Here is a 15,458-nt window from a genome sequence, read left to right as displayed (position 1 = left end):
AGTCAGTAATTAACCAGTAGAGTCTGGCTTACTGCTGTAATTCCTCAGCTACATTCTGCTCAGGTCTGTCAATATTCCTACTCTTGGAAAAACCCTTTGGTGGCGGGGGCTTCGCCCTGCCGGCGTCTCGGGGAGGGTGGGGGCGAGAGCACCCACTGATGGGCGGCCATTCACATTGTCTTCGAATTGTATTGTTGTTGATTTAATAAATAAATACAAATATTCACTTTGCACGCTAGTCCTTTGACTCTGCCAACACATTCTTCCTCTGGGATGCGTGGAGGGAGGAACCAGGTTATTGCTCATAATGACTGTGATTGTGGTGCTACCAGAAATAGCCCTGCTACAAGGTATTGGCTTTGGACTGCTGGGATCTAGAGCTTGTAAGCAATATGATATTGAACCTTTCTCGGCAGTCGATATGGTGGTGTAATGCTAACTAACGGACTTCCCAGCTTTCAATAGTGACCGCTGGTCTGGTCATGGGAATATCAACTAATGGTGTTAGATAGAAATGGTTAGTGCTTTGAAATGGGGGGAAACATCTATACAGTACCTTATTTCTGACGATATTATATTGATTTAATGTATCGATTCCCATTTTTGTTTTTGATAGATAGTTGACATAAGCTAGTGCTAGTTGGCTGTACCTGTGCCACAACTTTTGTATTTCTCCTCCTGTAGGTTGTCCTCTGTCTTCTTTTTAAATGGTAAGCCAACATGTTTTCAGCACTTTTACTTCTATGACGGATCAAAACTTTATTATTAGTCCCTCTGAAGCAAACATGTAGCGAGCAATATGTTTGGAACGTCGAATCGCAGTACAATCGCAGTATCAAATCGCAATACATAAAGCATTGTGATAAGTTGTGATACACATAGAATCGCAATACATCGTATCGGTACCTAAGTATCAGAATAATATCGTATGGTGAGGTCCCTGGCAATTCCCAGCCATACTTTGTACCCTTAGAGCAACGCATAGTGATTTAATTCCACCCCAGGATTTGAAGTTCTCCCTCAATAGAACTGACAGATTGATTGACTGATTGATTGAATTCGTTAGACAATAAAGAAATATACACTACCAATCAAAAGTTTGGGGTCACTTAGAAATGTCCTTGTTTTTGAAAGAAAAGCACATTTATTGTCCATTAAAATAACATAAAATTGATCAGAAATACAGTGTAGACATTGTTAATGTTGTAAATGACTATTGTAGCTAGAAACGAAATTTTTATGGAATATCTACATAGGCGTCAAGAGGCCCATTGTACAATGCTGTGTACTACACTCTTCACAGCCTTCACAGAACAACGCAAATGGGCTCTAAACAGAATAGAAAGCGGAGTGGGAGGCCCCAGTGCACAACTGAGCAAGAGGACACAGAACAGTGGATAATCTTATGTACAAGACACAATTTAATCTGAGAGACACTCTCTTCCACTTTGAGCCATATAAGGCTTTCAAAGAGGGAATGGTCAAGATGCGTAAGTGCTGGAAGTTTAAGAATAATGCTGAATAATTTGTTCTGATGTCTGCAATTTATTTTTTATTAACTTGGGGGCACTATTGTACCAGGAAGAGCACGCATAGTCAAAGTGGCACTGAACAAGAGCCCCTGCCAATGACCCCATTGCATTCTTATCCAGATATTTGGAGGTTCTTGCCAGAAACCTAATTTTATGGTTCACTTTTGTTACGGCTTTCTTCCGTCGAAGGAGAGTCGGACCAAAATGCAGCGTGGTTAGGTCGATACATGTTTAATGAAAACGAAAACACGAACAATACAAAAACAACAAACGGAAATGTGAAAACCTATACAGCGTGGTTGTTATTCATTGTACTTTAATAAAGAAACTGTACACGAATAAACTAACAAAACAACAAACGTGCGAAAACCTAAACCAGTCCTATCTGGTGAATACAAACACACTGAGACAGGAACAATCACCCACAAACACACAGTGAAACCCAGGCTACCTAAATATGGTTCCCAATCAGAGACAACGAGAATCACCTGACTCTGATTGAGAACCTCAGGCAGCCATAGACTATGCTAGACACCCCTACTCAGCCACAATCCCAATACCTACTAAAACCCCCAATACCACAACACAACACAAAATAACCCCATGTCACACCCTGGCCTGACCAAATAAATATATAAACACAAAATACTAAGACCAGGGCGTGACAACTTTGGAGATAACGTTTTTCGCCTGCCAGTCAACCACCCGCGTTAACAGAGAAGCTATATGAGCAAGCAGCTGTTCTGTGTGGTGGGAGATTGAGTTAGCTGTAAAAGTGTGACAAAGTCACATATTGACTTACTGGGTCGCTCCCTTCAGACCACTGCCATGAACAATGATCCAACCGATGAACATTGAATGTGACGTTATCTCTCTATCATTCAATTCATTTAAATGTCACAAGCCATGTGGAAAGTGTGGTTACATTTGCCAAAGGAAATTGTAATAAGAATTACTAACTCTACGAGCACTCTCTCTTTCCACTCATACATGCTCACACTCACACAAGTATCTGAACATGCGCACAAGCAATTTATTTTATTTGATGTTTTTGTATAAAAAAGAAACCTGGTTTGGTTGGTTTACACATTGAAAAGTCCATGCATTCCATTTTAATGCGAACGTTGGGAACCAAATCGTATCTGTGAAAGGGTCATTCATTTGGCTCCCAAATTTGTGTACTGCAACTACAGCTTTTTAGCTCCAGAAACGATTATCTGTAGGTAAGTCATAAAAACATTATCTGAAGATAATTCCTCACTGCAGGAACAGTAGGTAGTGAGGAAAGAGCCGTATTCTGATCCTCGCTCGATTTGACAATAAAACATGTAATGTTTGTTTACACGCAATCTAATTTCAGGTAAACATTTATTTGAACTCATATTTCACTATCAGACATAATGGTAGGCAACCATTTAGGCTTTACATTACATGTTGCTTTTTCTCATGGTTTTTCATCAATTGTCAATTGTTAAGCACTACTGAACAAAGAGTCATTTGGGAGTTCTTTTTGGTGAACAGAGCCAAAATGTCCAGCTCACTGAAACGACTCAGAAGGTCCATTAATAATAGCCTAATGCATGAATGTCAAGTCTTAACAAGTCTCACATTGATCACGTCTGTTAGAAAATATCAATCACAAGCTGGAGACATCGTTTAGAAAGGAGAATCACTTAAACATTTATTTCCCTTCTGTGATGTCTTCTAATTGATAATTGCTGCTATTAATTCTTTCTGCAGCTTGTTTAGCAGCAGCTAACAGGCGTACGCCATTAGCATGTCTTCTGTAGAGTGTAATTGCAGTCTTTAATTGAAACCCAGAAAATTACACGTTCACTATGTCTGTCTGTGCTGTGGATTTTACACAATTTTGCTCGTATAAACACATGCACACACAGTCTGGTGTTTTATTACAGACATAAAGCCATTGTAGATCAGTGCAGGGCACTTGGTAAAGTTTAAGCCATTGGTTTCCAGGGGAAAGGAGGAGAGAACAGGAGACAGAAAGGCTGTAGAGGGGGTATACAGGTAGGGTATAGGGTGTATACAGGCATGTTTAAGGTGAAGGGTGTATAGAGGATGTTTTATGGAATGATGACTGGTATGATGACTGTCACGACTTCCTCCGAAGTCGGTCCCTCTCCTTGTTCGGGCGGCGTTCGGCAGCCTTCTAGCCAATCGGCGTTCGGTGGCCTTCCGATCCACTATTCATTTTCCATTTGTGTTGTCTTTGTCTTACACGCCTGGTTTCAATCCCCCAATTACTTGTTCATTATTTAACCCTCTGTTCCCCCATGTTTGTTTGTGAGGAATTGTTTATTGTATTGCGGTCCGTATTTGTGGTATTTCTACGACGTGTATTGTGATATATTTGAGTAAAATTGCTTTCATTACTCATACCTGCTGTCCTGCGCCTGACTCATCTCACCAGCTACACACAGATGCGTTACATTGGGGGTTGCAGGGCTGGGGTCAATTAGAATTGAAGGCAATCAATTCAGGAAGTGATTTTAATAAAACATTCAAAAATATAAAAACTTTTGATATAAATAGCTTCTACTCCTCAATTTTGAATTGTTATTAAAGCAGCAATATGTAACCTTTTGGGCAACTCGACCACATTCACAAAGAAATTAGAGTTATAGATGTGTCATTCTCATTGAAAGCAAATCTAAGAAGTGGTAAATCTGTTCTATGTGCGCTATTTCTATACTAACCCAGGCTTAAGTTTCATTTTTGCATCTTTTACTTTCAGTTTTGTACACCAGCTTCAAACAAGCTGAAAATACAATATTTTTGGTTATTAAAAATATATTTCTGTCACGATCGTCTGAATGAATGGACCAAGGCGCAGCGTACTTAAATATGATCCCCAATCAGAGACAACAATAGACAGCTGCCTCTGATTGGGAACCATACCAGGCCAACAAAGGTCAGGGCGTGACGATTTCACAGCAGTTTAGATGGTGCAATGATTCTCTACACTTAAAAACTGGGTGTTTCGAGCCTTGAATGCTGATTGGCTGACAGCCGTGGTATATCAGACCGTATAACACGGGTATGACCATACATGTTATTTTACTGCTCTAATTACATTGGTAACGAGTTTATAATAGTGATAAGGGACCTCGGGGGTTTGTGGTTTGTGGTATATGGCCAACTCCGTGTTGCGTCGCATTTCTACAAATAAATGAACACATGTCTAGCGGCAAATGTGTTAAATTATAGCCAGAGTATAAAATAGGTCATCAACTTGGGGCTTTATGTGTGTAGAAGGTTCGTTCCGCTAGCGTGTTGTGGAACACAACTTCCATGTTGTTGATTATCTTTCATAGAATGCATAGTCCCTGGTTGATAATCCCTTACTTAATGCCCATTCTAGAATAGCCTTCCAGCCAAAGTACTCAACAACACTGTTGTATGAAGGTCATTTATCGTTACTCACTGTGTATTTATTATCACCTTTATTATTACGTGTTTGACTTTTCTATTTCTCTTTTTTCTATATCTCTGCATTGTTGGTAAGGGCCTGAAAGTAAGCATATCAGTCTACACCTGTTGATTTAAGACCATGTGATGACTAACATTCGATTTCATATACAGTATACTCTAACAATCTCATGAATAGAAATAACGTGATAATGCGATTGCATTGACTGGAAGGAACATTTCACCTTTGTTCTCGAACGTTTTCTCAGTAAACACAAGCATCACTGGCGTACCGGACACCCCCGCAGCCCCCACAAGGTGGAGCGGCCCACGAGCTTCGGGTGCCCATGCTTCTGTCATTGATGTCCATCATTTTGACAGTAACCCTTCCAAAAATGAGTCATAAACCTTTTTAATTTCCATATGTACTTGGATGCTGAGTGTTTGTTTCTTGTGTTTCAGGAATGTGACAGAAAAAGTGACTTAAAGAAATGAAGAAATAACTGATTTAAAGGTTAAGGCGATATCGGTGACTAAATGCGAAAAAATAAGAGATTACTACTCAATTTGCTCATTGGGCAGAGATTTAAAAAAAATCTGTTTTACAGGGAATTTCCTGCAATTCTACCAATTTTTGCTAATTTATAAACAAATTTAAAACTGAAATATCACATTTACACAAGTATTCATACCCTTTACTCAGTACTTTGTTGAAGCACCTTTGGCAGCGATTACAGCACGAGTCTTCTTGGGTATGACGCTACAAGCTTGACACACCTGTATTTGGGGAGTTTCTCCAATTCTTCTCTGCAGATCCTCTCAAGCTCTGTCAGGTTGGATGGAGAGCGTTGCTGCACAGCTATTTTCAGGTCTCTCCAGAGATGTTCAATCGGGTTCAAGTCCGGGCTCTGGCTGGGCCACTCAAGGACATTCAGAGACTTGTCCCAAAGCGACAAGTGCGTTATCTTGCTTGTGTGCTTAGGGCTGTCGGTGAACCTTTGCCCCAGTCTGAGGTCCTGAGCAGGTGTGTGTGTGTGTGTGTGTGTGTGTGTGTGTGTGTGTGTGTGTGTGTGTGTGTGTGTGTGTGTGGCTATCACATAGTTGTGTGAATTGGCTTGTCTTTATGGGTGATTGTGTTGTGGACCATATAATAACCATATGGTGGAATAATGTGGTCAAATGAGTTTTTCCCCTTAAAAACCTTGTATTAACATTAATCCAGATCTAAATGGGTCTGCATAATGAATTATATGTTAATTCGCTTCATTATAAAGTTATTTACATATTCTAGAAATCTCCGTGTGTACGTTTGTAGACCAGTTACCATAGTTTGTAAGTGAGCAGCTAAATTCCTTTCTGTGGGAGTCACGCATGCACGTGCAAATGCGCAAATGGTGTACTACATCAAGACGTATGACACGTAACCCCTAGAAGTCACCCCAGTGATATCAGAGATGGTCCACAGATGATAGCAGTGCCCAATTAAAACATTGGGAAGGGATTCAGGTGGAAATGTAGACTGAATGAGAGAACAATTTGATTGTAAAGATGGAGATTTACAGAGCAGGAGACTGAGCCATGGGGAGATAAATAAGAAACAATGAGATAGAGGAGATACAGAGAGGAAGAGAAGAGAGTGAGCAAGCGAGGGAAAGTGAGAGAAAGAGGGGGATTTGCGGCGAGAGAAGGAGAGAGTTGGAAAGTAGGAAGAGAGGGAACACAATCAGTCGATTATCTCGTCTCCATTATTCTTCCCTATTGGATTCCTTTCCAGAGTTCTGTATTTAACCCTAATTTACCTCTGGAGGACTGGAGAGACAAGATGAGTCCTCGACCGCTGTTGAACTGAGTTGTTGGGTTATTTACTGTTACGGTAAATGCTTAAAATATGAGGTTTAGAGATATGTTGGATAGATTTAGACTTGGTTTCACATGGGTTTTATATTGGAGTTATACTTAAGATATACTTATGTAATTGGTATTGGTGAAGTTGAGATGAGTATTCCAGTTGTGTTAGAGAGGCTTTCTAGGTATTGACCATCTCTGTGCGTTATTGGGCAGTGATGTCTGTGTCGTCCAGTCACAGTGGTAAATCGATAGTGTATCAGTGTTGCAGTAAATTGCCTGGTTGTCGGCACGAATCAATTACTGGTCCCACAGCCACCAGTGGTAATTGTAGGGATAGCAATTCAGACACTCTCACGTGCACACACACACAACCCCCCCACACACACACACACACACCCCCCCCCCACACACACACACAAACACAAACACACACACACACACCCACACACACACACACAACCCCCACACACCCCCCCCCCCCCCACACACACACACACAAACACAAACACACACACACACACCCACACACACACACACAACCCCCACACACACACACACACACACCCACACACACAAACACACACACACACACCCACACACACAAACACACACACACACACCCCCACACACCCACACACACCCCCACACACACACACACAACCCCCACACACCCACACACACAAACACACACACACACACCCCCACACACCCACACACACACACATTACTGTATTATGATGGCTTCATCACACTCATGTAAATCTAACATGAATAAAAATCCACCTTAACTCTACCTCGTTTACAGCTCTACATTAGTACTAATATCATATGCCTCTTCTATAGTGACCAAAGGTCCACATTTCCAGCATAAGTATAACTCCAACTAACATAATGTTAAATCCATAAAGCCATGAATGCCAGGGTGTAGGTCATTACTTTGAGGGTAATTTCAGATCACAACATGTTATACATTTTTATCTAGACTGCTATAGCAAGGATATAATTTAACCTTGAATTAAATGGCACAGTGATACTAATGACCCGCTGTGGTAATTCCATTGGTGTGGGTGGGTGTGTGTATGCGCTTGTGGGTGTGTGTGTGTGTGTGTGTGTATGTGTGTGTGTGTGTGTGTGTGTGTGTGTGTGTGTGTGTGTGTGTGTGTGTGTGTGTGTGTGTGTGTGTGTGTGTGTGTGTGTGTGTGTGTGTGTGTCTGTGTGTGTGTGTGTGTGTGTGTGTGATTCCAGACGGTTTAATTGAATTCCTAGTGCTGTGAGTGTAACTAGGTCAGAGAGAATCCAGGCTAAAGACATCCTGCTAATTAATCTCCTTATACTCTCCAGTACTACGGGACTGCCTCTCATCACTGTTGCGTTTGAGCCAGAGCAGGTATTGAACCAGCAACAGTGTGGTTATACAGCAAGCACGCTATTAAGATTAGCAGATTTCAAATTGGCACATTAGGACTGATCCTGTCTTTGAATCTTTAAATAAGATAGGAATGACAGGATGTTGTTCAATACTATGATTCAGAGATTTCCCAGATTCAGAGATTTTCTCTTCATGGTCTCAGTCGTTCTCTCGCTCTCTCATCGTTGAATGATGCTGTTGCCATGGTAACGCTGAGATGACGCTAGGAGCGCAGAGGCGAGGCTTCACCTTGTAGGTCCCCTCTACAGACACGGACAAGCATGCCAAGAGTGTGCAAAGCTGTCATCAAGGCAAAGGCTGGCTACTTTGAAGAATGTCAAATATAAAATATATTTTGATTTATTTAACACTGCTTTGGTTACTACATGATTCCATATGTGTTATTTCATAGTTTTGTCTTCACTATTATTGTACAATGTAAAAATTTGCAAAAAGAAAGAAAAGTCCTTGAATGAGTAGGTGTGTCCACATTTTTGACTGGTACTGTATATATATATATATATTTACATACACTGCATGACCAAAAGTATGTGGACACCTGCTTGTTGACCATCTCATTCCAAAATCATTCATATGGAGTTTGTCCCCCCCCCCCCCCCCCCTTTGCTGCTATAATAGCCTCCACTCTTTCCACTAGACTTGCAATTAATCCCAAAGGTGTTCGATGGGGTTTAGGTCAGGGCTCTGTGCAGGCCAGTCAATATCTTCCACACCATTCTCGAAAAAAAAAACATATTTCAGTATGGAACTCGCTTTGTGCACGGAGGCATTATTATGCTGAAACAGGAAAGGGCCTTCCTCAAACAGTTGCTACAAAGTTAGAAGCACAGAATCGTCTAGAATGTCATTGTATGCTGTAGCGTTAAGATTTCCCTTCAATGGAATGAATGGGCGTAGCCCAAACCATGAAAAACAGCCCCAGACCGTTATTCCTCCTCCACCAAACTTTACAGTTGGCACTACGCATTGGGGCAGGTAGTGTTCTCCTGGCATCCGCCAAACCCAGATTTGTCTGTCGGACTGCCAGATGATGAAGAGTGATTCATCACTCCAGGGAACGTGTTTCCACTGTTCCAAAGTCCAACGGCAGCGAGATTTACACCACTCCAGCCAATGCTTGGCATTGCGCATGGTGATCTTAGGATTACTGAGCTTTTCAGTAAGGCCATTCTACTGCCAATGTTTATCTATGGAGATTGCATGGCTATGTACAACATTTTTACACCTGTCAGCAATGGGTTGTGCCTGAAAGAGCCAAATCCACTCATTTGAAGGGGTTTCCACATACTTTTGCATATATAGTGTACATTATTCAGTCGATCCCATAATACCTACAATTCCCACAGATCGATATGCTACCTAGCTACTGAATAATAATAATAATAAAATATATATACAGTCATGTAAAAAAGTAAGTGCATATTTGGACAGATGGATATATAATCTTCCCTTCAACACTATTGACAGATAAAGGTAACCTAATTTAACAAATGACACTGAAACATTATGCTTTGCAAAAAATGTATTCTGAAAAAAAGCTTCAGAAATGCAATTCAATAGTGTGGAACAAATAAGCAGACCCCTAGCTTCAATTGACCCCTTTGGCTGAAATAACTTCCTGCTGACGTTTCTTGTACCTGTTTACCAGTATTTTACATCTACTGGGAGGATTCTTACTGTACTGCTTCAGCTGTGTCATGTTCCAGGGCTGTCTCTGCTTCAAGTCCCCCAACAGCATTTCAACCCAATTGAGACCTGGGCTTTGACTCGGCTATTTCCATAACCCTCCATTTCTTCTTTTTGCACCATTCTGTTGTAGCTTTGCTTGTGTGTTTTGGATCATTGTCCTGTTGCAAGATCCTTGTTCGGTTCAGCTTCAGCTTTTTGACAGATGGCCTTACATTCTCGTCAAGAATTCTCTGGTGCAAAATGGAATTCATGGTTGACTCAATGATGGCAAGTTGGCCAAGCCGTGGGGCTTCAAAGCAGCACCAAACCATAATGCCACCGCCTCCGTGCTTCACAGTTGGTGATGATGTTCTTCTGTTCAAAGGCAGTGTTTTGTTTTCGCCAAACAACTCCACCTTTGACACATCTGTCCAGAGCACATTGTTCCAATACCCCTAAAATGTACACTGGTCTTTACCCAGGTATACGTCAGTCATGTCTTGATATTATTTTTTGAGAGCAGATGCTTCTTCCTTCCTGACCTCCCATTGTAGGCCAAGTTTGTGCAGTCTCTTTCTGACAATTGACTCATGCACTTCAACATTGATTGTGGCAAGAGAGACCTGTAGATCCCTTGATGTTACCCTGGGGTTCTTAGAGACTTCTATGAGCATCTTTCAGTCAGCTCTTGGGCTGAATTTGGTGGGATGACCTGTCCTAGGTAGATTGCCAGTGGTCTGGAATTTTCTCCATTTGTAGATGATCCGTCGAACAATGGAATTATGTACTTCAAATCGGTTGGAAATTGATTTGTAACACCTCCCAGACTCATGTGCTTCAATAATCTTTCTTCTGAGGGCCTCGGGTAGGTCTTTTGATCTTGGCATGATGTGTTACCACACACCCATATGGTTAAGACTGAACCAGACCATGTTTCTAATCTTTATGGAAGACTGGACCCTCCCAAGTTACTCTATAATGATTGTCTAATCATTTGCACCTGTTTTGGTGCACCTGATTCTAATTTTTGCCATTTTATGTGATGTAAAGGTAGAGGTGTTCTCACTTTTCCGCATTAGGAAATTACATTTTCAAAGTAAAAAATGTTTTGTGTGATTTGTTAAATTGGCTTAGCTTTATCAATGAATGTGGTTGGAATTTAGCTCAAATATCCATGTGTCCAAATGTGTCCACTTTCCAGGGGGTTTAGTTAGTTTTCACTGACTGTATAAACTGTATATATGATTATTTTCTTGAAAGATTTGTTTATTTATTCAGTAGCTAGGTAGAATTTTGATCTGTGGGAATTCTGGCAGAATGTCTGATTTTGCAGGGATTTTACATTGTATTATGGGATCAACTGAATGGAATACCCTTATAATGTAAGCATGAATTTCATATTGAGCATCCCAAGGTGTGTGTGTGTGTGTGTGTGTGTGTGTGTGTGTGTGTGTGTGTGTGTGTGTGTGTGTGTGTGTGTGTGTGTGTGTGTGTGTGTGTGTGTGTGTGTGTTTTGTGTGTGGTGTGTGTGGTGTGTGGTGTGTTTTGTGTGTGGTGTGTGTGTGTGTGTGTGTGTGTGTGTGTGTGTGTGTGTGTGTGTGTGTGTGTGTGTGTGTGTGTGTGTGTGTGTGTGTGTGTGTGTGTGTGTGTGTGTGTGTGTGTGTGTGTGTGTGTGTGTGTGTGTGAATCATCCCCAGTATTGGAAGAGAATGGAGGGGGATCAGGTTGCTCGGGATTTTAGAGCTTCTATTGTCTGGGGGAACAATCAAGCTCTGGAGAAGACACCCCATGACCCTTACACACACACACACACACATTATGACCCCAGCCAAGGGTTAGAGCCGGAGAGAACAAGGGAGGGGTAGCAATAGGGAGATAGAAATTAGGAGGGAAAAGGGCAAGAGAACAAGAGAGAGGAGGGTGCAACCATGTGAGTTGAAAGAAAGACAGAGAGAGAGCACTGCTTGGAGAGCTGTGCTGTGTGAAAAAGACCAACGCTCGTTTGTCACGGTGAAGGGAACAAATGTAGCTGGAGGCAGAGTGAGAGAGAGATAGAGGCGGGTCAGAGGGAGAGCGAGATAGAAAGAGAGCGAGGGAGAGATATCTTCCAACATCACTGCACACTGAAGCTACTGTGGAGAGTGACACACAGCGAGTTTGTCCTTTCCTTCTATGCGCCCCTCTGTATGTGTATGTGTGCACGTGCCAACGAGAGAGGACTCACACACACATTCTCCTTCAGTCTCCTCTGGTCTCAGGGTGGATTGGGAGCGTTGTGTTGGAGATACTGGGAATGATGATGAGACAGCATTCCTAACAACGTTCCTAACAGGATCTATTTATCTGGAACACAATATACTGACTGACCGGATCACTACCAGGATCTGACATGGAAGGACTCCTCTCTCCTATGAGGACCAGGGTAGGTGTGTGTATGTGGGTGTGTATGTGGGTGTGGGTGTGCTTGTGTGCCCTTGTGCATGTGTGTGTGCTAGTTTTCCAAGCTTATGTTACTATGGTGATGATGAACCTGAAATATGAGTTTACAGGGTTCGGTTGCCATGACAATTCTTATGCTACTCTCACTGTGGTGATCATAGATGCCAGAGGCAAAATTAAAGATTAGCATGTTGCTAGGGGCGATGGGCAGAATGTTGGAGATAGAAGTACTGCTGTGAGAAATCAGGTTTACATGTATGTGTGTGTGTGTGTGTGTGTGTGTGTGTGTGTGTGTGTGTGTGTGTGTGTGTGTGTGTGTGTGTGTGTGTGTGTGTGTGTGTGTGTGTGTGTGTGTGTGTGTGTGTGCGTCCGTGCGTGCGTGCGTGTTTGTGTGTGTGTGTGTGTGTGTGTGTGTATGTGTGAGAGTGTGTATGTGTGAGAGAGTGTGTGTGTGTGTTTGGCTAAACAAGGGGAACCTTTGAAAGCATGAATCAGTGCCCGTTCACAGCAGTGCCTATCTCTCTACAGTTCCATTTGTTCCATACAAAGGGAGAGATTAAGATAGAATGTGTGTGTGTGTGTGTGTGTGTGTGTGTGTGTGTGAGTACACATCATAGTATAAACTAGAGATTGGGAAGGGCAGTGCTGCTGTAACCTAAAATGCTGTAATACATATGGTTATGACCAATGTGCTGATGCTGCTACTGTGTCCAGATAAAATCACATTTTCATATTATCATCAGAGAGGAACGGAGAGGAGGAGTGTTGGTCTATGTTTGTCAGTGTATTGATGATTAATGTCCTCTGTGCAGTAAGATATGCAGTGAGTAGTCATCTCTCTCTCTCTCTCACACACACACACACACACACACACACACACACACACACACACACACACACACACACACACACACACACACACACACACACACACACACACACACACAGTTCTACAGTGGGCTGAGGGATTGTGTAGTTTTCAGAGCTGGTCATTTAGACAGGATCCCCCTTCTCTCACTCCCCTCACCCCTTCTCTTCCCTGTGCCCCCCCCCCCCCCCACCACCACCCTTCTACTCTCCAATCTGTTATCAGCTTTCCCCAGCCACACTGAGTGGTGAAGGTGTAAATCCAAGCTGTTGGCTATAAACCGTTAGATGTAGATTGACTGTCTAACGAAGTCAAGCTAGTTTCAGCTACTTTAGGTTGGTAAGTTAGATGGTAGGATGGTAGGTTGGTAGGTTGGTAGGATGGTAGGATGGTAGGTTGGTAGGATGGTAGGATGGTAGGTTGGTGTGACACACGGATGAGGACAACTATTATTTTAATGAGCATGTAACACAGTAAGTTCCAAACCTGTGTGTGTGTGTGTATGTGTGTGTGTGTGTGTGTGTGTGTGTGTATGTGTGTGTGTGTGTGTGTGTGTGTGTGTGTGTGTGTGTGTGTGTGTGTGTGTGTGTGTGTGTGTGTGTGTGTGTGTGTGTGTGTGTGTGTGTGTGTGTGTGTTTGCGTGCATGCGTGCGTGCGTGCGCAACTAAAACAATTTCTTGGACTCATCCTACTTGTAGAATAGTTGAACAGCAATGCCACCCTCCTCTCTTTCATGTTGGCAAAGCGGTCTATGGCTCTGTCATACAGTATACTTGTCGTTTTTGTTTTCATAGGCTACCTAGATAAAATGCTTGCTAGCCTGACTTCCTGGCTGGGTAACAATGAACCAGCTAAGTTAGCTAGCTAGTTAACATGAGACTACTAAGATACATATTGAACTTCAATCATCTCAGGCCAGTGACACAACATATTCATTTATGGTTAGATCAGAATCACTGTCACAATCATTGGCTGTACAGAGAATTAAGTCAAAAACAAGTCCAAATCCCTGTCTCCATCCATGGCTTAGGAAGGGGCTGATTAACAAGCTAGCAACTGTAGGACATCAACACAAGCAGAGTAGAAGCAGACATGTTTTTTTGAAAATGATGTTTTGCTGAGAAAGTCAATATTTGATTTGTGTGAAGCCAAATCCAAACTGGCCTCCCTCGGGGGGGTGTTTTGCTGCACCAGGACAACCCACAGTTGAGCTCAGCTCAATGCTGATTGGATAATTATTTGATTTTAAAATGTATCAAGGGAGTCCAAATGCTTGCTGGCATCAATCAATCAAATGCTATGGCAGCAACATGTCATACTATTTTGGTCCAGACAGCATCAGATACATGAGCTACACTTAATGAGACAGAGGGGCACTGTTTCCATTGTTCAGATGATTTGTCCGGTGAGATTCAGCCGCTTGCAAATTGATGAAACATTTTGAAAACACAGAGGTAAAACACAGAGATAAATCATTTTACCATTTCTATTTTTTGTTACTCACTCTCTCTCTCTCTCTCACTGTTTCTCTGTCTCTCACACTCACTCTCTCTCTCTCACACTCTCTCTCTCTCTCTCTCTCTCACTGTTTCTTTCTCTCAATTCAATTCAATTCAAGGGGCTTTATTTGCATGGGAAACATATGTTAACATTGCCAAAGCAAGTGAGGTAGATAACATACAAAAGTGAGACAAACAATAAAAATGAACAATAAACATTACACTCACAGTGTAAAACAATAAAGACATTACAAATGTCATATTATGTCTGTATACAGTGTTGTAATGATGTGCAAATGGTTAAAGTACAAAAGGGAAAATAAATAAACATAAATATGGGTTGTATTTACAATGGTGTTTGTTCTTCACTGGTTTCCCTTTTCTTGTGACAAAAAATATTTCTGCTGTGATGCACACTGTGGTATTTCACCAAGTAGATATGGGAGTTTATCAAAATCGGGTTTGTTTTCGAAATCTTTGTGGATCTGTGTAATCTGGGAGAAATATGTGTCCCTAATATGGTCATACATTTGACAGAAGGTTAGGAAGTGCAGCTCAGTTTCCACCTCATTTTGTGGGCAGTGTGCATATAGCCTGTCTTCTCTTGAGAGCCAGGTCTGCCTATGGTGGCCTTTCTCAATAGCAAGGCTATGCTCACTGAGTCTGTACATAGTCAAAGCTTTCCTTAAGTTTGGGTCAGTCACAGTGGTCAGGTATTCTGCCACTGTGTACTCTCTGTTTAGTGC

General features: G+C 42.0%; 1 protein-coding gene across 3 annotated transcripts in view; it reads left to right on the top strand.

Annotated features, from left to right (window-relative positions):
* LOC109866952 (FERM domain-containing protein 4A) overlaps window positions 1–15,458 on the top strand; it is a 192,940-nt gene that overhangs the window by 18,054 nt on the left and 159,428 nt on the right. Inside the window, exon 1 of one of the 3 annotated variants that reach the window (XM_031801196.1) lies at window positions 11,929–12,328. The exons of 1 other annotated variant lie outside the window; for it this stretch is intronic. In XM_031801196.1, coding sequence (XP_031657056.1) covers window positions 12,296–12,328 — 33 coding nt within the window. In that variant the 5' untranslated portion in view covers window positions 11,929–12,295. Of the gene's footprint in view, window positions 1–11,928; window positions 12,329–15,458 lie in introns of those variants that run through there. One more of the 3 variants, XM_031801198.1, reaches the window with a different exon arrangement.

The sequence above is a fragment of the Oncorhynchus kisutch genome, linkage group LG22 (assembly GCF_002021735.2).
Source record: "Oncorhynchus kisutch isolate 150728-3 linkage group LG22, Okis_V2, whole genome shotgun sequence".
Lineage (NCBI taxonomy): Eukaryota > Metazoa > Chordata > Actinopteri > Salmoniformes > Salmonidae > Oncorhynchus > Oncorhynchus kisutch.
Note: the sequence above shows the minus strand (reverse complement) of the source record. Positions and strands in the feature narration are given on the sequence as shown.